General features: G+C 38.7%; 1 protein-coding gene across 3 annotated transcripts in view; it reads left to right on the top strand.

Moving 5' to 3' along the window:
* WAPL (WAPL cohesin release factor) overlaps window positions 1–16,602 on the top strand; it is a 66,595-nt gene extending 49,993 nt beyond the window's left edge. For all 3 annotated transcript variants that reach the window (XM_069019137.1, XM_069019138.1, XM_069019136.1), the window contains 11 exons: window positions 458–685; window positions 4,550–4,661; window positions 5,662–5,759; window positions 7,314–7,390; window positions 8,580–8,755; window positions 9,055–9,170; window positions 9,849–10,010; window positions 11,215–11,422; window positions 12,599–12,687; window positions 13,700–13,795; window positions 14,133–16,602. In XM_069019137.1, the coding sequence (XP_068875238.1) occupies window positions 458–685; window positions 4,550–4,661; window positions 5,662–5,759; window positions 7,314–7,390; window positions 8,580–8,755; window positions 9,055–9,170; window positions 9,849–10,010; window positions 11,215–11,422; window positions 12,599–12,687; window positions 13,700–13,795; window positions 14,133–14,198 (1,428 nt within the window). In that variant the 3' untranslated portion in view covers window positions 14,199–16,602. The remainder of the gene's footprint in view (window positions 1–457; window positions 686–4,549; window positions 4,662–5,661; window positions 5,760–7,313; window positions 7,391–8,579; window positions 8,756–9,054; window positions 9,171–9,848; window positions 10,011–11,214; window positions 11,423–12,598; window positions 12,688–13,699; window positions 13,796–14,132) is intronic.
* The last annotated feature ends 6,936 nt before the right edge of the window (window positions 16,603–23,538 follow it).

Genomic DNA, 23,538 nt, shown 5'->3' with positions numbered 1-23,538 from the left:
GCACTCCCCCCCTGCAGACATTGTCCCCATCATCTCTGGATTTTCTGGTGCTGTCACCAGTTCATCCCCTCGAACCAGAATGTTCACCTACCTTGCTGTGTGCCCTGGGCTTTTTCATTTTGTTCCCCTGCCATCTGTCTCTTCTGCAATACTGTGTTACTGGAGTTACTGTTTCTTACTCTGTCTGCAGCACTGAGTCCCTAAAAAGCAGAAATCCCTGCTTTTCTACTAGGGCTTTGTAAATACATAAATACTTCATGTCTCTGTTTTATTTGTTAGAACACGTAACTTGCTAGAAGGAATCTCCATTCAGTAATGGGTGCTCATGCAAGTGCTAAGACTGGGACCTGTCAGGCATTTTCTTTTATAAATCTTTAGCTTGTTTATTAAAAATGGTAAAAGGTCTGCCTAAAATGATTAATAAAAGCTGTTTTTTTTCTTTCTCTCCCAACCCAAGAATTTGTCCCTTTGTACAGCAGCTCTAATGTACATCCTGAGCAGAGATCGCTTGAACATGGATTTAGACAGAGCTAGTCTAGATCTGATGATACGGCTTCTGGAATTGGAACAAGATGCTTCCTCTGCCAAGCTGCTGAATGAAAAAGACATGAATAAAATTAAGGAAAAAATTCGGAGACTATGTGAAACTGTTCACAACAAACATCTTGATCTCGAAAACATCACGGTGCGTAACACGCTTTTATTGGAAAGCCTTGGCAGTTGTGGAATGCTTAATAAAATGGAACTTGCAAGCATCATCCTTCATTTCATATCCCCAAAAAAGGATTCCTGGTGTTTTATTACCTTTGATGTATACTTGACTGCACTGCAAGTGTTTTTTTTCTTTAAATTTGAAATTTCCTTTTTCAAAGGTTGTTAGTAGGATAAAGTTAGGATGTTCTTCAGCTGTATGAGTCTCTCTCCATTTGCCCCTGCTAAGGGTAGCTGGTTACAGGGAGCAGTTGCAAACAAGTAACACTAAATAACTGTGTTTGAAGACCACACATAGGTTATTTGACTCCATTTCCTTGCCTAAGTTTTGTAACTACTTTCACAAACAAGTAGGGGTTTGTGCATGGGAATAAGAGTATTGTGTGCTAAATTCAAAATGTGGTGCAGGTTTCCCCATTAAAAAATTATCCTGCAGGAACTGATTTTTCCCTGCCCAAAGTGTGGTGGCAGTTCTGTTGCTTACCATGAATGTGGATGACTTTTTTTCCTTCCTTTCTCAAACATGCTTGCTCTTTATGAAAATACCTTCATCTGCAGCAGAGTGAACTGGTTCTGTTTTAAAATAAATTTGGCCATGGTTTGATGCTAGCATCAAGCTAGCTTAGGAAATAAAAAGGATAAGTGGTGTTAAAATACACTCTTTTTAGAAGAGTGTATTTTAAAATTTAAAAATTGATTGACAGATTGATTAGATGAGGGGCCATAAATGACAAAAATAAGTAATGTGTCTTTGCTTTTGCCATATTTCAGTATAGTGGATGTTAGTATGATCTTGATTTTTTGACATCCTGTAATACATTCAAGATCCTTATTAGGGTTTTTGCCATTTTTTGTGTAATGCTTGTACCCAATGGGAGAAGCTTCTGATTTACTGCTTATGAAGTGAGCTTTTCAGAGCTTTGTCTGTGCACGTAATGCTCCAACTCCTGGCAGTAATCTGCAGTCAGGATTGTGTTCCATATTCAGTTAGACTAAAAGATGATGTGCCTTGTTGAGCTGGCATTTTCTTTTGTAGCTTTTGGGACTTTTGTGTCATCTTAGGAAGAATTTTGTTGGGGTGTTTTCCCTCCAAGTTCTGGTTATGGAACAGAGAGCTGAATTGGTACAAAGAGTGTGCACTATTCTGTAGCTTTAGCCAGAGCTGAATTTTGGGTGGGGAAGATAATATCCATTACATCATTGTTAACCTTGGTAATCAGATCATGGTGACAATGAATTATAAGTTTCAGTTTTAGGCTTGTTTCTTACAGACATACGAAAGGTGCCAATAGGGAGCTTGAATTAACTTTTTGACCTTGGAAATCTGCAAAGGAAGAATGAATTTGAGATTATGTTCTGCACTTTCAGTTTACAGTCTGAAAATACCACCAGGGAATGAAATTTGTTCTCTGGGTGGTGATCAGCTAGGATTTGGTATAATCAGAGTCTTCTTTCAGTGCTGTTTTGGCACTGAAGGCAGCTCACATAGCAGAGTTTGTCAGTGCCAGGATATCTCTTGCACTATAAAATGTAAGACAGCTCCCTTTATTAAGCATGGAACAGCTGGGGCAGGTTCCTCATTGCTAAAGCATCCAGCCACAAAGACCACTGTCTCCTGCTTGAGCTTTTCTCATATTAATAATCTGATCTAGCCTGTTGCTTTTTTATGAACTATAATTCTGTTCTTGTGTTTTCTTACACACAGATTTTAAAAGGAGAGGATATATCAAAAGGGAGGGACTCAGTCTTGTGAGGACGTTGTTCATGCGTAAAGAGCATTAATATCCTAGGCCATCAGTTTCAGCTGTTTTATTTGAGGGTTTTTCCCTGAGGCAGCTCTGTTTCTTAAATTTATTTTGAGCTGTTGCTGTAAATGCATTGAATATTGTAGTACCTCACAGATGGAAACTGGTTTCCTTCCAGCTGCACCATCTAGAAGCAGAGACTGTATAGTATTTAGAGAATATTTGCAAGCCAAATGAGATGATTAGGTTCTCTTCCGGTTTAAAATAGTAGCAGTGGTAAGTTGAGACAATAATGAACTTCATATGTTGAAGATGAAGCTGCTTTCATGTAGATCCCTGTCATGAGATACAATAAATAATCTCTGTTTTGTACCAGATGACAGGCAGAAAATGCAAACAAAAATGCAAATCTTTGGGGGTAAAGAAAAGCTGTGAGCCTTTTCAGACTCTGACAATATCCAGTGAGAAACAGGAGGACTGCAGCAGATGTTTTTGTACCTCCAGTTTGTGCCTAACCAGTCACACCTTTGCTCTTTTGAATCTTACACAGACCAGGCAAAGGTGATCAATTTGCCTCCCACTTTCCACAGACAACGTTGTGTGTCTGTCTAGAAGTTAGGCTGGACTAATTTTTGAATATTCAAAGGTTCTGTTTTCTTTAATGTTAAAATGTAAACCCTGAAACTGAAAAGGAGGTGTGTGCAGGTTGAATTTGTTCTGGGCTCGTTATGCTGGATTAGAAGACGATAAAACCTGAAGAACTTGGCCTTCACCTCAGCAAATGGCCCTCACCTGCCAGGGAGCACAGCCCTCTGTAGCTCATGCCTTTGCAGCTACCACCTCACTGTTGCATCATAACAAAAACCTTCAGGAGTGACTTCTCTTTTCAGATGGTAAAAGATGTTATTCTGGTTTTCACTCTCAGCATAAGGCTGAAAGCTTAAGGGAACCATCTTTTGAGCCTTTGGTGTTAAAATTTTGTAGTAATTGACAAAAAAAATTGAATATAGTGGATTACTTTCCTCAAAAGCAAAAGGGTTACAAGGTTTCATTGCTTTTATTAAAAAAGAAAAAAGAAAATTAATGTTCTCATTAAGTATGTACAAAGATTATATTCTTCTGGAGTTATTTGAAGTCTTATTGCCCTCTAGTAGAAACCTAATCACTATATTTAAAATATTGTGTGGCCTTTGAGCTTTTGTTGTGAAGGTATTTGGGAAGTTAACTGTTGTAGATTTGCTGCTGCTTGTATTCTCTTGATCCCCACAACACTTTGCTGACCCAAGGATGCTTCCATTTGCCCTGGAGAAATGCTGTTACTGTTATGCTAACAGTGACAGTGTGCTGCAGGGCTTGCTCCTACAACCCAGAAACAACTTCGGGTGGTAACTCTTCTTTATCTGATCTTCGACTTTGTTTTCCTCCTTGGAAATCAAATAGTTTGAAAGCCAGGAAAGCAGCTGGAGATGCTGGGGGTTGGGGGGAGGGCTTATACTAAGACAATGGAGCATTTGCTCAGGCCTGATGAGTACTGTTGTACTTCCATTTGTAGGGAGTGAACTTACCTTTACTGTTGTTGAATTTATATATGTGTTCCTTTTTTTATCAGAAGAGTGTTTCATACAGTGGTTCAGTTTAATTGCTTTATTCTGTAGGCTTAAAATTAAAAGCACAAGATACCTACATTGGAAGCAAATGTGATCTGTGAGCAGCAAAGCCCATCTATCTGAGAGACTGAGAAGCTGTGTTCACTGGGGATTTTCTTGATTTTTTTACTGCTTGTCTGATTTGCCATTTCCTTCCTCCACTTGTTTCTTTTGATACAAAGAGAAACAGATGACAGGAGTGTACTTGGGTTTTTAAGCTATTAGTAAAATAAATTTGAAAAGGCAAAGTACCTTTTTTATCAGTACTGTCCTTTTTTTAAGATACACATATTTTCCCGTCTGTTCTTGCTCCCTCTGGTGGTTCTTCTACTCAGAATCGCTACTTTCATTTTTATGGTTTTCATGTGACGTATATTTGTATGACTTGATATATTGGCTACAGCTGCAAATGATGATTTCACTAATTCCAGAACCTAACTCTTTCAGACTGGGCATTTGGCAATGGAGACATTACTGTCTCTCACCTCAAAGCGAGCTGGGGACTGGTTTAAAGAAGAACTGCGACTTCTGGGTGGTCTGGATCATATTGTAGATAAAGGTATAGTGGGGATACTGCTTTGACAGCATGAGAAAAGAGTGAACTGTAGTAAGATGTTTGCTTTTTGTAATGTTCATTTCCTGTGGTTAAAAATAGAAATATTATGTATTTTTCTTAGCAGTGTTAAAAATAAAGTACACAATTCAATATGAAGTTACTGAGAAATATTAGTGACTTTAATCTGTTGCATGTGGGATTGAAGTTAGTTTTCATATTAAAACAGAATGTGTAAAGTGTTGTATTATAATGTGTAAATGGCTTAAGCTTGGACAGAATGCTGTTACATATCTCTGTTCAGCACACTTATTCTAGAGTAGAGTCTCCTTTATAGTCTTCTAGAATTATTTTCAGACCACATATTTTTAAACTAAGTATACCAAAGGAAGTAAACCCTTCAAGAAGAAATGGAGGGCGGAGGGGGGGGACAGTTGATTTCATTATTTTTTCAAAGATGTGTCTCAGCTACTGTGTTTTTGATCAGAATCTCACAGGTAGGAAAAGGGACATTTTTAAATGAATTCTTGACCTGAATAAAGCTTGGTCTTAAGTAAACAGAGGGAGAACAAAGGAAGGATTGGAGAGATAAAAGTATTCAATTTGAACACAGTTTCAAGTTATGGTTTCAGGCTTGTAAAGTGTGGGAAGTGTGTACTTGCCCTATCTCTTTCCTCTTCTAAAAGACTCTCTTAGAGTTAAGGAACACAGTCATGTACTGGGCACTGTTTTTGGAAGGAGAAAATAAAATACATGGCTAGGTAATTTGTAACAACAATCTCAAACTTGTAAAGACAAAATTGTAAGGTTTGGTTTTTTTTCATTTACATGGACAAATGAAAAATTTTGGAGTGCTGATCATGAATTCATTATTGTTTCCTGGCATTGGAGGTGTGCAAAGTGTAAAACAAGGTTGATAGCAACTCTTGAGTAGCTGGTTGGTTTGTACACCTAGCTTTTGAAGACCTCTTACTTATGGAGGAAAACAACTTCTTTTTGTGTTTAGTTAAAGAATGTGTGGATCACCTAAGCAGTGATGAAAACGAAGAGAAGTTGGTTGCTTCGTTATGGGGTGCAGAGAGATGTTTACGGGTCTTAGAAAGTGTGAGTATGAGCAGATCCTTTGCATTTCTGAAAGTTGCTTCTTAAGCAGACCTGTTCTGGTTTATATTCTTTCAGTATGGAGTCACATTCTAGCTCTATAATGTTGATTATTTTTTCATAGACTGTACTAACTTTCTGATGCTTATCAGTGTTTCTGTAATGTTTGAAAATTTAATTTACTATTCTGTGTGTGTGTACTGCGTTCCAAGATTATTTTTGGTAAGAATAACTGAATGTAACATGATTCTTTTTCTTAAGTTCCTACAAAAAGCTGCTGTTTATGGATGTTGTTTTTGAGGCATGAGTTTGACTCTCTAATGTGTGTCTAGTAATAACTGATCATTATAGAAGTGGGATTTTCTTAGAAGCAATAAATCAATTTTAAGAATTGCTACTTTGAACCATCAGCTGGGGAAGTGCTGAAAGAGAAAATTGCCCTGAAAGGCAAACGAGTCCTGTCATCAGTTGAGTGCGTAAATGCAGATGGTAAATATTTCTTTGAGAACTTGGAAGAAAATCAAAATACATGGTGGTACTTTTGTAGAGTTTACTTGACAGGAATGGTGAGTGTGTTTCTCTGCAATGCCTTGTTTTGCCAAGTTTAGTGTTTGTTCCTGGTTTTACTGTTTGTGTTGTGATACCTGAAGAAAGCAGAAGAGCCTTGTTATGTTCTAGCAGGACATCTCCACACATCAGAAAACAGCTGAGATTAGAGTACAGGTCAATGAATCTTGCTGAACACCTTAAACCCAAATTAGAGGGAAAGTAGCTCCAGTGGTCACTTGTTTTCTTCACTAAAATAGAAGGACAGACTTAAAGAGAGTGTAAATGCAAGCTAAAAACTGAGAAACAAGAACCATTGCTGAAGGGTGTCTTGAAAATTCTCTTTACCTGTCTTCTCAGCAGTGAGAAAAAAAAAATCAGATTAATTTTCTGCTTTTATATTCAATAGATGGAATTGCCAAGCAACAGTAGAAGAGCCTTGTCTAGTGTTAGAATATTCAAATTTGGACTTACGGGTGTTTGTGATGTAGTAAGAGCCTTAGAAACTTGGGAGAGATGACAAAATTCAAAACGTGCCAAATCATGCAAGTCCAAGAGAAGAACTTCCACTGTTTCTCAAAATTGATTCCAAATTTCACTCAAGGGAATCAGGGAAGACCTTGTGTGTTATAGTTGGACGTGTAATAAGCTCTCAGAAGTGGATTTGATGTCAAGTCCTTAAAATACCACATATATAATTGTATTGTGTGCACACTTGGGATACTGTAGTATCCACATCCAGTAATGTGGATTCAGGGTTCTGCTGTGGTGAAATATTCTGCTGCGTGGTTTCCGTACTTCATCAGGGAAGATGGGTTTATCTTCAGTGCCACAATTACTTAGAGATGAAAACTCCAAGGAAATACTGGAAAATGAGAAGTGAAAGTTAACACTGGCTAATAGCCAAGAAATGTGGAACTGAATAAAGTGTAGTGGTAGTGAAAGGAAATGCTTCTCTTTCGGGGGGAAAAACCTCCCATTTTTAATACTACTTTCTCCTTCTCTCTTTAGGTAACTGTGCATAATCCAGAAAATCAGAGCTATCTGATAGCATACAAAGACTCACAACTCATAGTCTCCTCAGCTAAGTAAGTTGTTTAAAAAAAAAAATTTAAAAAATCCCCAAAACCCCTAGTTTTGCAAAATACCTCACATGATAGGGGAAAAAAAGAAATGGTGAATACCGTGGTTTATATTTGGGACGAATAACCCCAAAATTTCCACTGTTGCTTTTCATTGAGTAAAGTTACTGTAGATGGGGGTATGGGCAACTACCTGAGTACTACCAATGTGTAATGCTGCTACTGTTGGGTCTGTAGAAGCTCAGAGTGTGGATTGAGCTCCTGCTATACTAAGTAGGAACACAGAAGAGGGTGAAGCGACCTTTATTTATTGTGTTTTCATTATGCTTAAGTGTTTACTGGAATGGAGCATAGCAGAATTGACAGTGTAACTAAGAATTAAAATAGTGGTATTTTGTTCTGGCATTTCTCTGTGGCAGAGATTCTTGTACAAACACCTCTAACCCATTTATCAATCTGGGTGAGGTCTCAGTTGGCTGGCAGAGCCTGTCTGCCCCTTGTGTTGCTCTTCATAAGAGAACAAATGCAGCTGAAAGTTTGACTCTGCAGACCTCATTGGAAACATGATTTCACAGTTATAGGTTAGCTATTTGGAGTATTTCTTTAAATTAAAACAAAGCAAGCCCCAGTTTAATATGTTATTTAAACCTTTATATGTTTCTGACATTTTGGGTTTTGTTTGTAATGGAAATCAGTGTTGTGGTTTAACATGAAACTAATGTTATGCAGTAGAATCATGCCTGTGGTCTGTTAGTGTTATAAGATTAGGTTTTACTGCTGGGAAGTCATGTGTCATTCCTTACTGAATGGAAATAGCTCTGAGAACAAGAGAACATTCTGGTAGCACTGTCAGAATCTGTTGTATCTTGATGGTCGGAGGATATGAGAGGCTGGGTTTGTAAGAGGAGATATCTTTTGTAAGACCACGTGATGAAGCTGGAAAGGAAAATTAACTTGCCCTTGAAATATCAAGCTGATAAAGCTCTGAGATTTCCAGGTTTTTGTTTTCACAGTTTTCAGTTGAGCTTATAAAAGATTTTTTAGGTGATAAGTTTATCTCTCCCTACAGACTGGGTATCAGAAAAATTCTGCATAAAGCTCTGTGTTTAAGGTTTTTTTCCTTGTGAAACAAGTATAAAGGTGGAATGCTATGTATGTTGTGAAGATAATTTTGTTCTGCTCCTTCTCCCTGCAGAGCACTGCAGCATTGTGAGGAGTTAATCCAGAGATATAATCGTGCTGAAGACAGTATCTGTTTACCAGACAATAAGCCTCTGCCCCACCAGAATGTAACTAACCACGTGGGTAAAGCAGTGGAAGACTGCATGAGGGCCATCATTGGGGTCTTGCTCAACCTGACAAATGATAATGGTAAAAGAGCAAATTTTTTGCATATTCTGTGGTGAAGTGTCAAATAAACCATGAGTGTATATATTTTTCTGTATTGGTTATGGCTTTTCAAGTGCAGTATAATAAAGCAGTTATGCATGGTAGGTGCCCTGAGTAATTTGTCTTTGCAAGCTGGGTGAAGAATTGCAAGTATGAAATGTTCAGATGAGGGCTTGGGCTGAGAGGGGCTGGTTTGTCATTAGGGCCAAAAGGTTTTTATTAGGCTGCTTACCATTATGAGTGTTTTCAATATTGAGCATCTGACCTCTGTTTGTTTGCAGAATGGGGTAGTACAAAAACAGGTGAACAAGATGGTCTGATAGGCACAGCGATGAATTGTGTGCTTCAGGTTCCAAAGTTCCTACCTCAAGAACAGAGATTTGATATTCGGGTGCTGGTAAGTTCTTGTGCTTGTTACATCAACAGAAAATGATTTGCCTCCTTGTGCATTGAGCTGCTCTGGTTCCTCATTAAGGAATAGTTTCCCCTACAGTTTTCAGTAAGCACATGTATACCTAAAGTGAGGTACTTAAAGTTTCTGCCAGGATTAGGTGGGTTTGACGGGTTTTTTCCCTGTGTTTGTTGGGAAAAAGTGCACTGCTTGATGAACAAAGAGATTTGGCTAAGTAAGTATGTGAATTACTAATTTTCAAACATCTTTTCAATTGTGGAAAAATTCTTTGAGTTCAAGGCTTTTTCAGATTTACCTCAGCTTATATAAAATGGGTCAGAGTGGCCTAAATAGCAACAGTGAAACTGTGTATGTGAAGGATCTCTTAAGAACATAAGCTGAGGGTTGGATACCTGAGTCCCTAACCTCTAAATGAATCTTCAGCTCCAAAAATGTTTTCATGTTCAGAATTGGAAAAACAGATTCCTGCATGAAAGTTCTCCTGTACAGGGATCTGTTTTGCCTTGTATTTCATTAAATCCTGATCCCTGTCTATCAGACTGTTTCATAAATTGTGTATTCTCAGAAAGATAAGGCCTAAAGATGTTTATCTGAATAGATGTTTTTTGCTAAATTACCTTTTTTGCACTGTGTGTAATCCTTCTTGACTTTGCAATCTTGCAGGGATTGGGTCTGTTGATCAATCTCGTCGAATACAGTGCCCGCAACAGGCACTGCCTTGTCAATATGGAAACATCGTGTTCGTTTGACTCCTTGTGTACGGCCGAAGGAGACGAAAGCCTGAAGATAACTGGACAGATTGATGCTGTTCAGGCTTTAGTGCAGGTGAGAAGTGTTTCTCCTGCAGTAGTTACCATTTCTCACTATCAGACTGTCAGGGTTGGGAAGGGAGAACTCAGCAATGAAAAAGTGTCCGTTTTTCTGTTTAGCATTTGAGGAGTGGAGCAGACGTAGGGGGAAGATTGCTGCTCACAGTCCTGACTTTTGCAGTATTGTTCATTACAGAAACAGCCTCCCTGGTAAAATACAGTGATGTACAGACATCCAGTAAAACTCTTTTATTCCTATACAATTTATTTGTAGTTTTATTGTTCCTAGATTATTTTCTTTGACTTCTGTTTTAAACCAGCTCTAAACAACTTTTCTTTTACATGCTTTGCTTCCATAGATTTTTTTGAAGTACTATGTTTTTGGGAGTTTGCAGCTTTAAATTAAAAAATAGGATCATCCTTTATAAAAGCAGTAAAATACAGATGTAATGATTATGGATGTGAAACAGCATTCTTAAGTTGACTAGCTTATTAAAAAAAAAAAGAAATCCACCAATAATTTTGGTGAATGAGTTTCACCATGCAAACTAAAATGAAAAAACTGCAAGAAAATTAGACTTCTTGTTTCAGTGGAGGTAATTTTGTGGATGCTTTTAAGAGTTGTATTTAACTTTGTGAAATAGCTGTCCAGCAGCAGACAAAAAAAATCAATAAAAATAATAATATTAAAAATCTTAATGTATGTAGCTTGGCAAAGCAATATTTAAAACTGGTGGCTGTATGGTTTGGAAAATAATTAACGAGGAATAAGTGCACAATATGAGATTCCTGGGTCATTCACATTCTTGCTAAGTCATTTTAAATTACTCCTTCGTATTTTTGCTCTAAGAAAACCAAGAGGGGATAGTTAGCATGAAATGAAAATGAAAATTGGTAGAGAACAAAAGTGGACAGGAAATTATGGCAGCTTTTAGTCTTCAAGCCATGTCTCAAGGAAAGTGATTAAACATTTACAATGCCCAAGTGGAGCCTGGCAAGTGGTTCAGCACCAGGGAGGGAGGCCTTGCTGCGGAGCACAGCACTGGTGTTGGGCCAGATTATATTTTACTTTGAAGAGGAAATGCTTATCATTAAGAAAAGTATTGAAGACTAATTGTATTAAGGGGTGAATTGTGAACAGAAAATAAACTTATAAGTATGAACTGAATGTGTTCAGGGTTTAGTTTCTAACAGAAATTCTCCTGGAATTCCCCCATTAGCTGTTCCTGGAGTGTGAGCGAGCGGCACAGCTGGCCGAGAGCCAGACGGACGAGCTGATTAAAGAAGCTCCCACTTCTCAGCATGATAAGAGTGGGGAATGGCAGGAGACAAGTGGGGAGATCCAGTGGGTCTCCACAGAGAAGTCAGATAGTACTGAGGAGAAGGATAAGAAGGAGGAAGATGATGAAGAACTTGATCTTAATAAAGGTACGTTGTCTGGCTGTGATGAGCTCAGAAAAGGCAAAGAACAGTATGATTGAATAAAATCCCACCTTGTCTGCTGCTTTCTGTCTACATCCAGTCTTTTGGGCTGAGATTTCCTCAGTGCATCCCAGGTGAAACTGCTGCAGACCATAGGTAGGAGCCATTTAGATCTGAAGCATGAGAAGCAGAGGAAGTTAGGCTACTTCTTATGTTTCTAATAGTACCTTTTATCTGTTTCTTAAAAAAAAACCAAAAGAAACAAAACTCCAAACCTTTTTGGGACACTCCATGTACAAAATATTCTGGAAAGGATGGCTTTTAGGCTGTTCTCTTGTTCTTCTGGAATAGTCCTTGAAAGTTACCTGCCTTCATTTTGTTTTCCAGGGTTCTTGTTTCAAGCTACTTTAAGGGTTGGGCTTTTTCCCCTCCTCTCCCTATTTGCACTTGTGCCTCTTCTGTCCCCACCTGCTTTGTGTCTGTCTTCTCACTTCATCAGTGGTATCTGAGGTACCTGTGTAGTGCCTTGATGTGCTGCATCTCTGGTAGTTTGTTATAGGAATTTGAGTATCTCTGACCTGTTACATAGTTTGTCTCTGGAAAATGAGTCTGAAACATCATTCCTTTTTGTTCAAATCCTCTGATAGTCGATGCAGTGTATTACTTGTAATAGTTTTTTTAACCTTATGTTAATAGGTTAACCTTATGTTAATAGGTTACTTTTTCCAACTTTACATCCTTGCATCTCTTTGTAGCTCCATCAGTTGGTGTCTGCAGTTATTTGTAGTTTTTCCCAAAATGCTGAGTCATCAGCAAAAAATGCTGTGTCTGTTATGCTTAATACAATAAACTACTTTGGGGGAGGTCTTAAAGGCCTGTAGTATCACATGAAACATTTACATTGGTAGTTTGGTGTGTTCAGCATACAGTTTGCACATTGAAATGGCAAATGACAAAATACTGTGCAGCAGAATGAGTTGAAAGTGAATTAAGACCATTTTTCTTGTCAAGAATGTGCTGCTGAGTCAGTAAGTGTGGCGTTTCCTGATCTCTGAAATCTCAGTCCAAAAGCTCGTTTTGTTTGAGAAAAAAGTGTTCTGGGAAGTGATAATGAAAGATTGTCTTTGCAGCAGTAAAAGATACCAGCTGCTGGTATACAATACACTGTTGTCTCTTTTACAGCTCTTCAGCATGCTGGGAAGCACATGGAAGACTGCATTGTGGCCTCATACACAGCATTGCTTCTAGGCTGTCTCTGCCAGGAGAGTCCAGTAAGGAAATAAGTTGATCTTAAGTCCAGTATAATCTTTAATGAAGTGATAATTTGGTGTATTGAAAGGGGTTTATGAAATTTGACTTCAGTGTGAACAAGTACATTGGTGAAGCTGCACTGATGTACACAGCTTTGGGAAAAGTTGCCAGAGATATTCCATCCAAAACAAATTTTCTGAACATCACTGTGTTTATCAAAAACAGTTGGAATTGAATATTTGACCTCTTTTACCTCTCTCCCCTTACTTGTAGTCAGCAAAAGAATTTACTTTGGAAAGGCAGAGGAAAATTGGCTAAGCCTGTTCCTTCTCAGTAGTTTTAGTAAAGCAAGTTACCATCAGACTTACTTATTCTTTATCAGTCTGCTTTAATTTTTTCTTCCATTGAAGTCACATGAACTTGTGTGTGTTCCTATTAGTTCAAAAGAATTGTCTCAGATTGGAAATACGTAATAGAAAGCTGAAGTTAAAAATATGGAACTCCAGTGGCTGAGAACTCAATAATATGTTCACCTGAAAATGAGTTCAGACCTTCAGGCTTGTCTGAATTTACCATGGTGGCAGAAATGGTCTTCGAGGTGCTGTTCTGTGCCTTTGGACTCATCAGTGTCCTTTACAGTTTTAGTGTTCAGAGTTCAGACTGACAATAAGGTCAGTAATTCTCAACCCTTTGCAATTGTAAAGGGAGTGATCTGGTGGGGGTTTCAGTTCTTCTAGGTCCTGGGGAGGTCTGATAGTCCTTTTTTTTTCTTTTTTTTTTTTTCTGTTTTTTAGGGAAAAAACCTCAACAAACCAACAGGGAAAAATTATTTTAGCAATTGATTTCTAGAAACATAAACACAGTAGAGATATGAGTATTGCTTAAGAGAGACTTAAATCATAAAGATGGTACCAAAAGCCATCTTAATAATGCTGTGAATTTACTTGTCTTAGTGCATCTCACATGCAGAGTATTATAGTTCTGTGTCAGAAAAATATTTCCCAAATGTAAAAAGATTGTTTTATTTCTTAGATCAATGTGACTACTGTGAGGGAGTACTTACCTGAAGGGGACTTCTCGATAATGACTGAAATGCTCAAAAAATTTCTCAGTTTTATGAATCTTACTGTAAGTAATACATATTTTAAATTGATGTATGTAAATATTTTTGTAATTTTGTTTTCTGTTAATATTTCATGCATTTTTAGAAGCATTGACATTTTTTGGTTTGTGTCTTCATAAGAGCACGGGCAATATTCTGTTTTTTAATACTGAAAGCCCATTTGTCTATCATTATATTGTGATTGGTCAGGAAGATACTTCTGAATTGTCTGCCTGAACCTACTTGCTTTTACTGACACATAATTGTAAATACTAAAATTCTGAAAACAGAATAGCTCTCAGATATTTGAAGGAGGTGCTACAAATGCTTGTTTGTTACTTGTGTTTTCTGTTGCATTTCCAGTGTGCTGTTGGAACAACAGGCCAGAAATCTATCTCTAGGGTGATTGAATACTTGGAACACTGCTAGATACTTAACTTCCGCTGCAGGCACTCTAATGCTGGAGCTACCCTTAGACAAAAGAAGAAGTCATGAAAGAAGTCCTTGAAGGATATACCAAGAGCATTCATCTGTGTCATTCGTGTTCGGATTTTTAAGGCTACCTGGTCTCTTAACCATGCATTCAGCATTTTCTAAAAGACAGTTACTACATCAATCTGCAACTATCAAAAATGAGGGGAAAAAGGTTCTGAGGAAAGTAAATAAAGAAACCTTGCTGTTTATGATGCAGTGCAGTATTTAAATATTTTTGGCAGGGTTTACCCTCCCTATCTTTTTTTTCTTGCTTTGTTCGTGACAAGTTTCAAGGGGAAAAACTTGCTGCTGATAGTGCAACTGCTGTTTACTGTTGAGCCACTGTTTCATGCCAGCCAGGTGCAAAGGCAGCTTAGCTACTGAGGTATCAAACAAATGTTCTAATAAAGAAGTTCTGGACAGCAGCACCGCTCCTATTTGAGTTTAATTTGCTCTTGCTTTTTTATTACGAGATTATTCCAAAATCATAAAATATAAATTTTTAAATACTTTTGTGATTTTAACTACTGTCTATATTTAAAATTTGTTGGAATCCAAAGAGGCGAGGATTGGATAGTTTATTTTTTATACTGTTTTGATTGAAATTAGGTCACTGAACTATTTCTCAGTTCTAAAACTCCCATGGCCCATGTACTGTAACCAGCTAGACCATAACGCTTTGTAGTTCCAAGAGCATGCAGACCATAAACACACAAAACCATTGAGGGTATGTTATCCACAAAAGGAATAGTGACTGTAAAAACTTGTGCCCTGTTTAAAATGCAAATGAAATGAAGAAAGAAAAAAAAAAATTTTAAAACCACTCAATCCCAGGGTAGTTTACACTTCTAATAAGCAAAAACTTTGAAATGCTGTTTTAATTTGTTTCAAGGAAGAACTCAAGGTGTGTTTTATAATGTTGAATACAAAGAATTTGGATGCTTTAGGGGAAGAATTTTAAAGAAGCTAAAACACCAATGGGGATTAACGGTTCCAGCTGACATAATCTTTCTATTTCATCCTTCTGTAGTATGACAGAGTTGAAATGCATACAACACAAAGCCTTAAATTGCTGATATAGCTAAGATTTTGTTCAGTCTGAGGTCTAGTTCACAGCAAAGCATTGTGTTTGAGGACTTAAGTGGAACAAAGAATCCCAGAAAATACATGACTTTTTTAACAGTTTTTTTCTTGCACTCACTATTCAGACCAACAGAATTGATTATTAATTATTTTTATTAAGGTGGTCTTGAATATTTGCAGACTGTTCTGCGATCTGCTTCGTTGACATTTTTAAATACCTGTATAGGTAGTTACATCATGTTACTCCATTGAATTTGTAAAACTTGAAGCCATAAAAATATTAGTTCTATGTATAATGAGGGGGAAATAACAGGAAATCTAACCTGCTTTTAGATCTTGTGTTATCTCCGTGTATAAAGTTAAGAACTTGTGCTTTTGTATCAGTGCCAGCTGTAAATTTTTTTACATACAGTGGCTGCCTTCTATGTCTTCCTATTTTTGATAATGCAGATTGTTGGGAATTCTGTAAGGAAGTAACTGATTAACGGCAAAAATCTTATGTTGGTCATATTTTTTTGCATTTTCTCTCATCACCTTCTAAAACTTAGTGTATCAGTGTAACTTAGAAAAGTTTTTGAGGTTGTATTCCCCTTCCGTAAAAAAAAAACCAAAACAGTACTGAGAGAGGGAAAAAGGTGTATGTAAATAATCTGCATCAGGAGGAAATTAGTAAATATTTGGCCCATCTAGTTTTTGGATTTTAGAGATTTTCACATACATAATGAGATTTCAAATTGACTGTGTAGTTTTCTGTGGAGAGATGGCGAGAGAAAAGAAGATGCAGATGTGATGATGGGGGAAAGCAGGGACAACTACCTTTCTTTGTTACACTGGTAATTGTTTGGGAATTGATTTACCTCAGTGTTTAACAGGTTTTTTTAAAATGTAACTAATTGTCAAGCACTGACAAATGCAGATTTTTTTTTTTTTTGAGGGTGGGGGGAGAAATCACCCTGTGAACTGCAGTGCATTTTTGTGTGTTAGACCCTCAAATAACTCTGCATTAAAGGGTACTTGAGGCCAACTTGCAAATTAAAGTTTTAAAGTAACTTTTTTTCCATTGTAAATATTTGTGTAAATACTCTCAATTGGAAATTAGAACAGTAGAGTACTTTTCTGAATCCAATCCTATTTTTATTTTATACAGTATTTCTCAGCTGTGATCTTTGGAGCAAAAGCCAACGGCAGGAAAAATAGTTTGTACCAGTTTCATGAAGTATGTCTTTGGGTTTTTGTAAATAATTTTAACTCAAATAAAATTGCTACTTTCAATACATATCTTGTCTTTTAACATGCAATAAACCACTCCTCTGAGTGATTGCAGAAAGAAGGCAGTGTCAGGTAAATTGCTAAAAGAAAAAGTGGTAAAAAAATGGGTGAAAAAAGTAATAGTGGAGCATCCTGAAGGTAGAGAACAAAATTCAGTGCCTGGACCTGAGGCTGTGGTCAGTCTAAACAGCCAAGGCTGGAAATTTTCTGGAGATGATGTATTGTGTCTCTTGATGCATTTTGGAGTTCTCTGCACAAGTTGCCATTGATCTTTCAGTAACAACTCTCGGGGCTGTAGTCAGAATAACATAAATGTGATAGAGCACAGGGAAAATGGCACAGTTCTTATGGCGAGACTTTTCACATCATGGGGGGTGCTAATGGCTTTCTTAAGTGAAAAGGGAGGAAATTTCCATGAGTGGTGCTCTGTTTCTTAATTAATATGAATGATGCTTTAATTTCAGGGTGGATGTTTTCCCATGGATTTTTCCTTAATTGGTGCAACTAGATATGGGCACAATATGCAATAATTCATGAACTGTAAAGCAAGTTGAATGTGATGTGTTATCCCATTGCCACTTTGAACAAGCAGCAGCATAATGTAACCTCTTCTGTGCTGTAAAAGAACGTTACTGGAGTTTGAAACATGGAATAGTGTGTTATAGTGTGTGGTACTGTAAGAGGCAAATGCAGCTTTATGTAAGCAAATGTTTAAAAAAAATCTGGTAAGAGTATTTCCTCCTATTTTGTTGGCAGAATGGACACTTTGTGTGTGAATGCTCAGGGGTGACATCAGCATTTTCAGATTAACAGGATAATTGTGAAGCTTCTACAGAAGATTGGGGAGTCCCAGCCTTTCTCATAAATTATTGTCCTTTCAATCTGGTTTGAAATGCTTGATTTACATATGAGGAAGTGATGTGGCCTGATGTGTATAGCACTGATTTATCTCATTTTTCCTTTCTTGAAATCACTAAACAGAAGCCAAAGTGTACTTGGTTATCTGGGGCTATAACCAGGCAAGCCCATGTGGCTTTTCTGGTAAAGTTTCTTTCCATGAATGTGGTACTTCTCTTGTTTAAAGAGCATGGAAAACCAAAAAAGTGAATTTGAGTTCAAAAGATAAAGAGGACTTAGGTAACTGCCATTCTTCTGCATCAAGCCTGCCCTTATAGGATAGCCCATTAATTGGGTTTTTGAAGATAATGAGATTGGAATTTGCCCTGAATTCTGCTAGCCAAGTGTTTTCAAAACCAGGCCACTGTAATTTTTGATGCCGCTGCTTCTCTTCCTCTGTGTAATGTTAATTTGTCTTTGGGTAAAGGACACTACCCAAAGACCCATTCTTTTAGCTGTGTGGAACAGAAGCCTTTCATACATATTCTTTTTTACTTGCCCTAAAGGTCCCCTATCTAAGGGACTGTAATTTATTAAGATGTTTGCAGCATCAATAGGTTCAGATAGTCTTACTGTAAATAAAAGTGAAACCATTATAAATAATGCAACTGCTAGGAGTCCTTACCCAAGGGTGGATTGGTTTACTAATGCCCCAGGATCTTTATTCCAGCTGTGAAAACTGAACTGAATGTGCAGCTGTATATGCCCCAGGTTGCCATGTTTGGTACGGTACAACAGCACTGTGGTGCTGCGGAGGGGGCTGTAAGGAGCCCTGGGAGCAGCAGCCCTTGGGAGGAAAGGGAGCTGCTCTGGAGAGAGCCTGACATTTCAGAGGCAGACATGTCCCATCTCTCACCTACTGTCTTCACACTCTCTCTCCACATCGCCTAACCCCCAGCTTGAACTTCGATTTCATCACTTTGGAGAAGAAGAGGCCAAAGACTTTCTCTCCACGTGTGGAAAGCCAGATTGCTAAATAATGAAGAGTTGTGCAGGCAGTAGTACCTATTTCCAGAATTCTGGTCTGTCTTAGGTGGACCAAAGTTACTTAGAGGAAGGTTCATTGAACTTCTGCAGAGTAAAATCTGGTGATAGCTAAAAGGGGACTCTGCTTAAAGAATTACAGGAACTTTACTTAGATCCACTGTTCAGCGTGGGAATCCTGACAGTTTCCTGTATTGTAAGACAAGATTAGCTGTGTCTCTGTGTGTTTAGTTTTAAAAAAGTGGGGAGGAAGAGTGTTAACCTGGAGTGTGAAGTGGAGGAAATTATTTCATTCCACCTGTAAAGCTGACCCTGTGATTATGTCCTAGAACAACAGTTATTTTGTTTCTCACTGTTTCTAGTACATAAGGCATTAAAATCAAGGTGAAAGGCATTACTGCAGCAGTCTGAATGAGAAAGGGAAGGAAGGAGTTGATTTTGTGTCAAATGATACCATTCAGGAGCTGTGCACACACCTTACCTCTGGGAATGATGCCAAAGTTGTGGAACTGTGGGGTTTTAGTCATGGATGTATTGTTGGCCTCTTACCCCTAATATGTGGGGTAAGCATTTCTGGGGCAAGAAGTTTCAAAATATGCAGCCAGAGTTGTTTTCTGATCTGCTGTTAAATTTATAGTCTGTTTGAATTGAATTGGAAGTACAAACCATAAGGAAAACTTGGAGTAAGATCACTTTGTGTCACAGCTCTTTGCAGAGGCATGAATTTGAGTTCAAAAGCTTGATATTCAGGTTACTGAGCCTTAAAAAGTAGTTCAGTAATGTGTTATATAAACCTGCTGTGTAACATCTGGTGTCATTTTGCTGGCTCATATTTTAAATTTTTGTCTTCATTTGATAAGGAATTTTAAAGCAAAGCTATTTTACCCAAATTAAAAATATCTAGGTTAAAGTGCTATAATGAAATTACACTTTAGTGGCAGAAATTGAACATTGTAAATTAAATAGAAGTGATGCAATTATTGTTTGTAGTCTCTTTTGCCCTAGCTATTCTTAAAACCTGGGTATAAATTTTTAATAGGAAAAAAAATCATTTTCCTAGTGGAAAAATCTGACTGGAATTTGTGTGCTGAGTGTATTCATGCATCTCAAACATCCAATTTCAAACTGGAGCTCTATATTGCAAAACAGTGACTTTTTATTTGTGGTATCTTAGATTATGGTGAGAGCCTTACTGAGGATTTTGTGAGAACAAATTTGTAGCTATTTTATCACAGATAATCACAGAAGTTCCCCCTTTTTTAATGTAGGTTATAATGGTTATTCAAGACAAAAGCAAACATGCAGGACTTCAAGTCACTTATGTGTTCCTCTAGAATATAAATTGAAATTGCTGGGGCAAACCAGTACTCTAGAATGATTTGTTAGTCTATTATACATCCAGTCTAGGACTGTCAAAAAAAAAAAAATCCCAAAACCTAAAATAATTTTGTTGAGAGAACTAAATTCTGATGTTCCTCACAAGAAGAGACAAATATACATCTATCCAGGTGTTGTTATACAGTGTTAAGAAGTTTCTATAAAGATTAAATACATGGTAATTTTATATAATACTTGTGATTAGCCTTCAGAAGTTCTCAGGAGAACTGGTGTGTGCTTTTTGATTACCATACATGATGTAGCTTCAGCATTTTTTAAATCTGAAAATCCCATAGGATGGATGTGCTTTGGCTTCTGAACTTTGCTGCCTGGGACCAAGTGAAGCAGCTCTTGAACCACAGGTGTCCACACAATCCCTTCCCTGTGCGGATTTTGCCTGGTCACTGTTTTCAAAATGCTCAATTCAAAGCCTGCTAGCCTCAGTCAGTCCTGCATTGTGGTGATGGTGTTTAAAGCTGAGCTCAGTCTGTACCTTTTTCTGCAGGAAACCCTCAGCAAGACCAAAAGTGCTCTTGAGTCAGTGAGACCCGGGGACCGGGGGCACAGTGCCAGACCCATGGCACGGAGCTGCCGTGTGCACAGGGGGTTGCTGAGGTCACTGGCAGCGGCCGTCTCGGGCTCTGGCTGTTGGCAAACAGCTCAGGCTGTTCACAGAGGAGTCTGAGATGGAAGGGGGGAAGGCACCTGTTCAGGCTGTCTTTGCACCAGGTCTTGCTGACATCAGAACTCCCCCATGTTTCCCAGGCTGATTTCAAAACCCACCTGGTTGCTGAGCCATTGTGACTCTCATTCCAGTGAGAGCAGCACATGGACCATTGCAATGGACCTTGTCTCATGGGTCTAAGCAAGAAAACCCATGAATTAAGATTTTAGAAATTATATAGCCAAAGGCCAGAAGGAGTTCTATGAACGCAGATTTCATTAACCACTCTCATATGTGAAATTCTACTTAGACTTAGTGTGTGGTTTGACTTCCCAAACCTCTGAGAGGCAGAGGTCATCTTCCTTTCAAACAGAATTTTAGGCATATGCAAGACAAGGATACCTGGAAGAGCAGGACTGTTCAGTACGTCTTAGCGGCTGTTCTAATTGATGAGGTTTCCTCAACAGCAGTAAATGTCAGTTTATTTCAGGAGCATGTGGAATTGTTGATGTCCTCGAGATAAATTAAGAATTGTAGAGATTCAGACTTGAAGAAGAAAATGATGTTTCGGCGATAGTGTGGTAAAATGTTCTCATCTGCCTGTAACCAACAGTGGGGAAGGAGAATAAATACCCTTGGTTAACAAGCTTTCCCTGGAGGTGAAATCAGAAACACAGAGGTCTCACAGGATGGAAGAACCATCATGCAAGTTATGATCAGAAGCTGGATCAACGTCTGGGCTTGGTATGTGGTTGCACAGCCTGTTCTGAAGTGTCAAGTATTTCTTGTAAGAGGAAGGTACTGCTGAAGGCTCTGAGATCTCCAAATGGGTGAGCAATTAGCCTGTGTCTTGCTTCCCAGATGATATTCCAGGAGTACCACAGGCTGTCTAGGATTAGGTTGCAGAGCATATCATCTACAAGCAGTTGCCTTGGAGATTCCATACACTGCTGAACCAGAAGCAACTTGTTACAACATTTGAGAATTTGGCAGGATAAGCTGAGGTCAGTGTTCTGCTCAAGGTTTGGCAGTGCACGGTGTAACATCTGCAAAGTTTTATCTCGGATACAGTTCTTCAGAACAACACTGGCACTCAGCTGCCAGGTGCCTTCCTTGGAAGCTGCTTTGCTTTCTTCATTGAGTGCAATTGAAAATTGTGGAACATGCCTATGAAATGTCTTTGCATCATTCTCTATTCATCTTCCCCTGTCTCGTTTCAATCACTGCTGAACTAAGATTTTATATGAGAGAAGTCCTTTGCATGTTGTTCTTTAGCACCAGGAAGAAACTGATTCTAGACTTCTACTCTGGAAGCTGATGGGGGGAGAGGAGGGGATGTGAACCATCCTGATCTAAAAAGACTTAAAATTACTACTGTTTCAGGATGCTGAGGTCTGCTTCTATCAGTAAGGTCCAGGCTGCATTATGGCATTTGGCTTATTGCCCACCTTTCCAGTGCTAGTTGAAACACAGCAGATGTGACATTCAGAATCCTGAATTTTCACACCACAGTAGGGACCAGCACTGACTGTTGCACTAGGCAGTAGTAGTAAAAAATGAGAGGTTTACTCAGAAGTGAACTCCCCAGCCATGATGCCCAGTTGTAAGAACAGATACCAGAGTAGAACTGGTTATTTGAGATGCTGTGAGAGGTGTGAAATTCATAATCTTTTGATGTCAGTGTTTCAGAACAACCATCATAACATCAAACTGCAAGGAACAAGAGGAAGATTACAGGTATTTTGCTCTTTTTACTTGCATGAGGAGAGAACCAGGAGCACAGGAACGTTAACAACACAGCTTCAAATGTCGTGCCAAAACAAGCTCAAGATGCCGAGCTCAAGAGCGACATTGCATTAGCAGGTTTCATGCTTATTCCTTCATCTTTGTAGAAACACAGTAGCTGCTGGAGGTATGTTGTGCCCCTGCCTCCTCTGATCACCCCTGCAGCTGGCAATAGCCCCCAGGAATTATCTTGTGGAGTTTCTGTGGCTCTCAAAACACTTGAAGGGTTGTTCCAGAGTCCCGTCTCTGTGACGCTCTGCCATGGCAGTGGGGGAGAGCTGAGCTCTGCCTGCTGTGCATGTGTGGGCAAAGGAGGTGAGTGTGTGTGCTGGGCTCCAGAGTGCTTTATGCATGTAAGGAGCTCTGTAAATGCACCTGGAGCCTTTCAAGGGGGATGCTGCAAAGGCAGAGCAGAGTTCACTGCTACTCTGTGATACTGGTTTATGCTGCCCTGGTCACACTGGCTGGGAATTGCTTGTGCTACTGCACAAAAGGTACCACTTTAGTCAGGCTGCCCAAGTGTTCAGAGAAGATCTTCTGAACATATGGATTGGTGGTAATAAAGTGGGATTTGAGATAAGAATATGAGATTCTATGAAAGGCAAGTGATAAGGTGTTAAATTGTGCCCTGCCCAGGGTTAAATGGATTATGAAACATGAGAAAAGCCACCACACCTGCTGGAGTAAACAGGTGGCTTTATGAGAGATGGTGCATGAATGTAGGATATGTGTAGTGTTTCCTTGCAGCAGTTCTGCTTAAACACAGGATTTACTAAGGAGACATCACCACCCGTGTCTGCCAGACACACAATGCTCTGCTCTTATTGTTTGTCACTATTTGCAGAGGATCTGAAGACAGGGGGCACACTGATTAAAAATAGACTCCTTGGAAACTTGGTGGAGGGAGAAGTGTCAAGGAGGCGTCCTATCCAAGCAAGAACTGTGTCAGTATGAAAAGAGCTATCACCCAACTGGTGTGGACCAAGAGCCCTAAGGCGACTCAGCAAGTGACTGTGGTTTGTAACATGTCACTTGCAGCTAGAACTAGCAGAAAGACCGTGATTTTCTGAAGAGCTTCAGAAATAGCCCTACTCACCACAAGCTAGCAAGTTTAACCTCATTCCAAAACAAATTTTTAAAGTTACACACTGTAATAAAACATAGGCAGCTGGTGAGGTACTTGGCTAAATATTGGGGGGAACAAGGGAAACCAAGGATTGCTCTTAAAACTCCAGA

Source organism: Aphelocoma coerulescens, chromosome 6 (genome assembly GCF_041296385.1).
Source record: "Aphelocoma coerulescens isolate FSJ_1873_10779 chromosome 6, UR_Acoe_1.0, whole genome shotgun sequence".
NCBI classification, from domain to species: Eukaryota; Metazoa; Chordata; class Aves; order Passeriformes; family Corvidae; genus Aphelocoma; species Aphelocoma coerulescens.
Note: the sequence above shows the minus strand (reverse complement) of the source record. Positions and strands in the feature narration are given on the sequence as shown.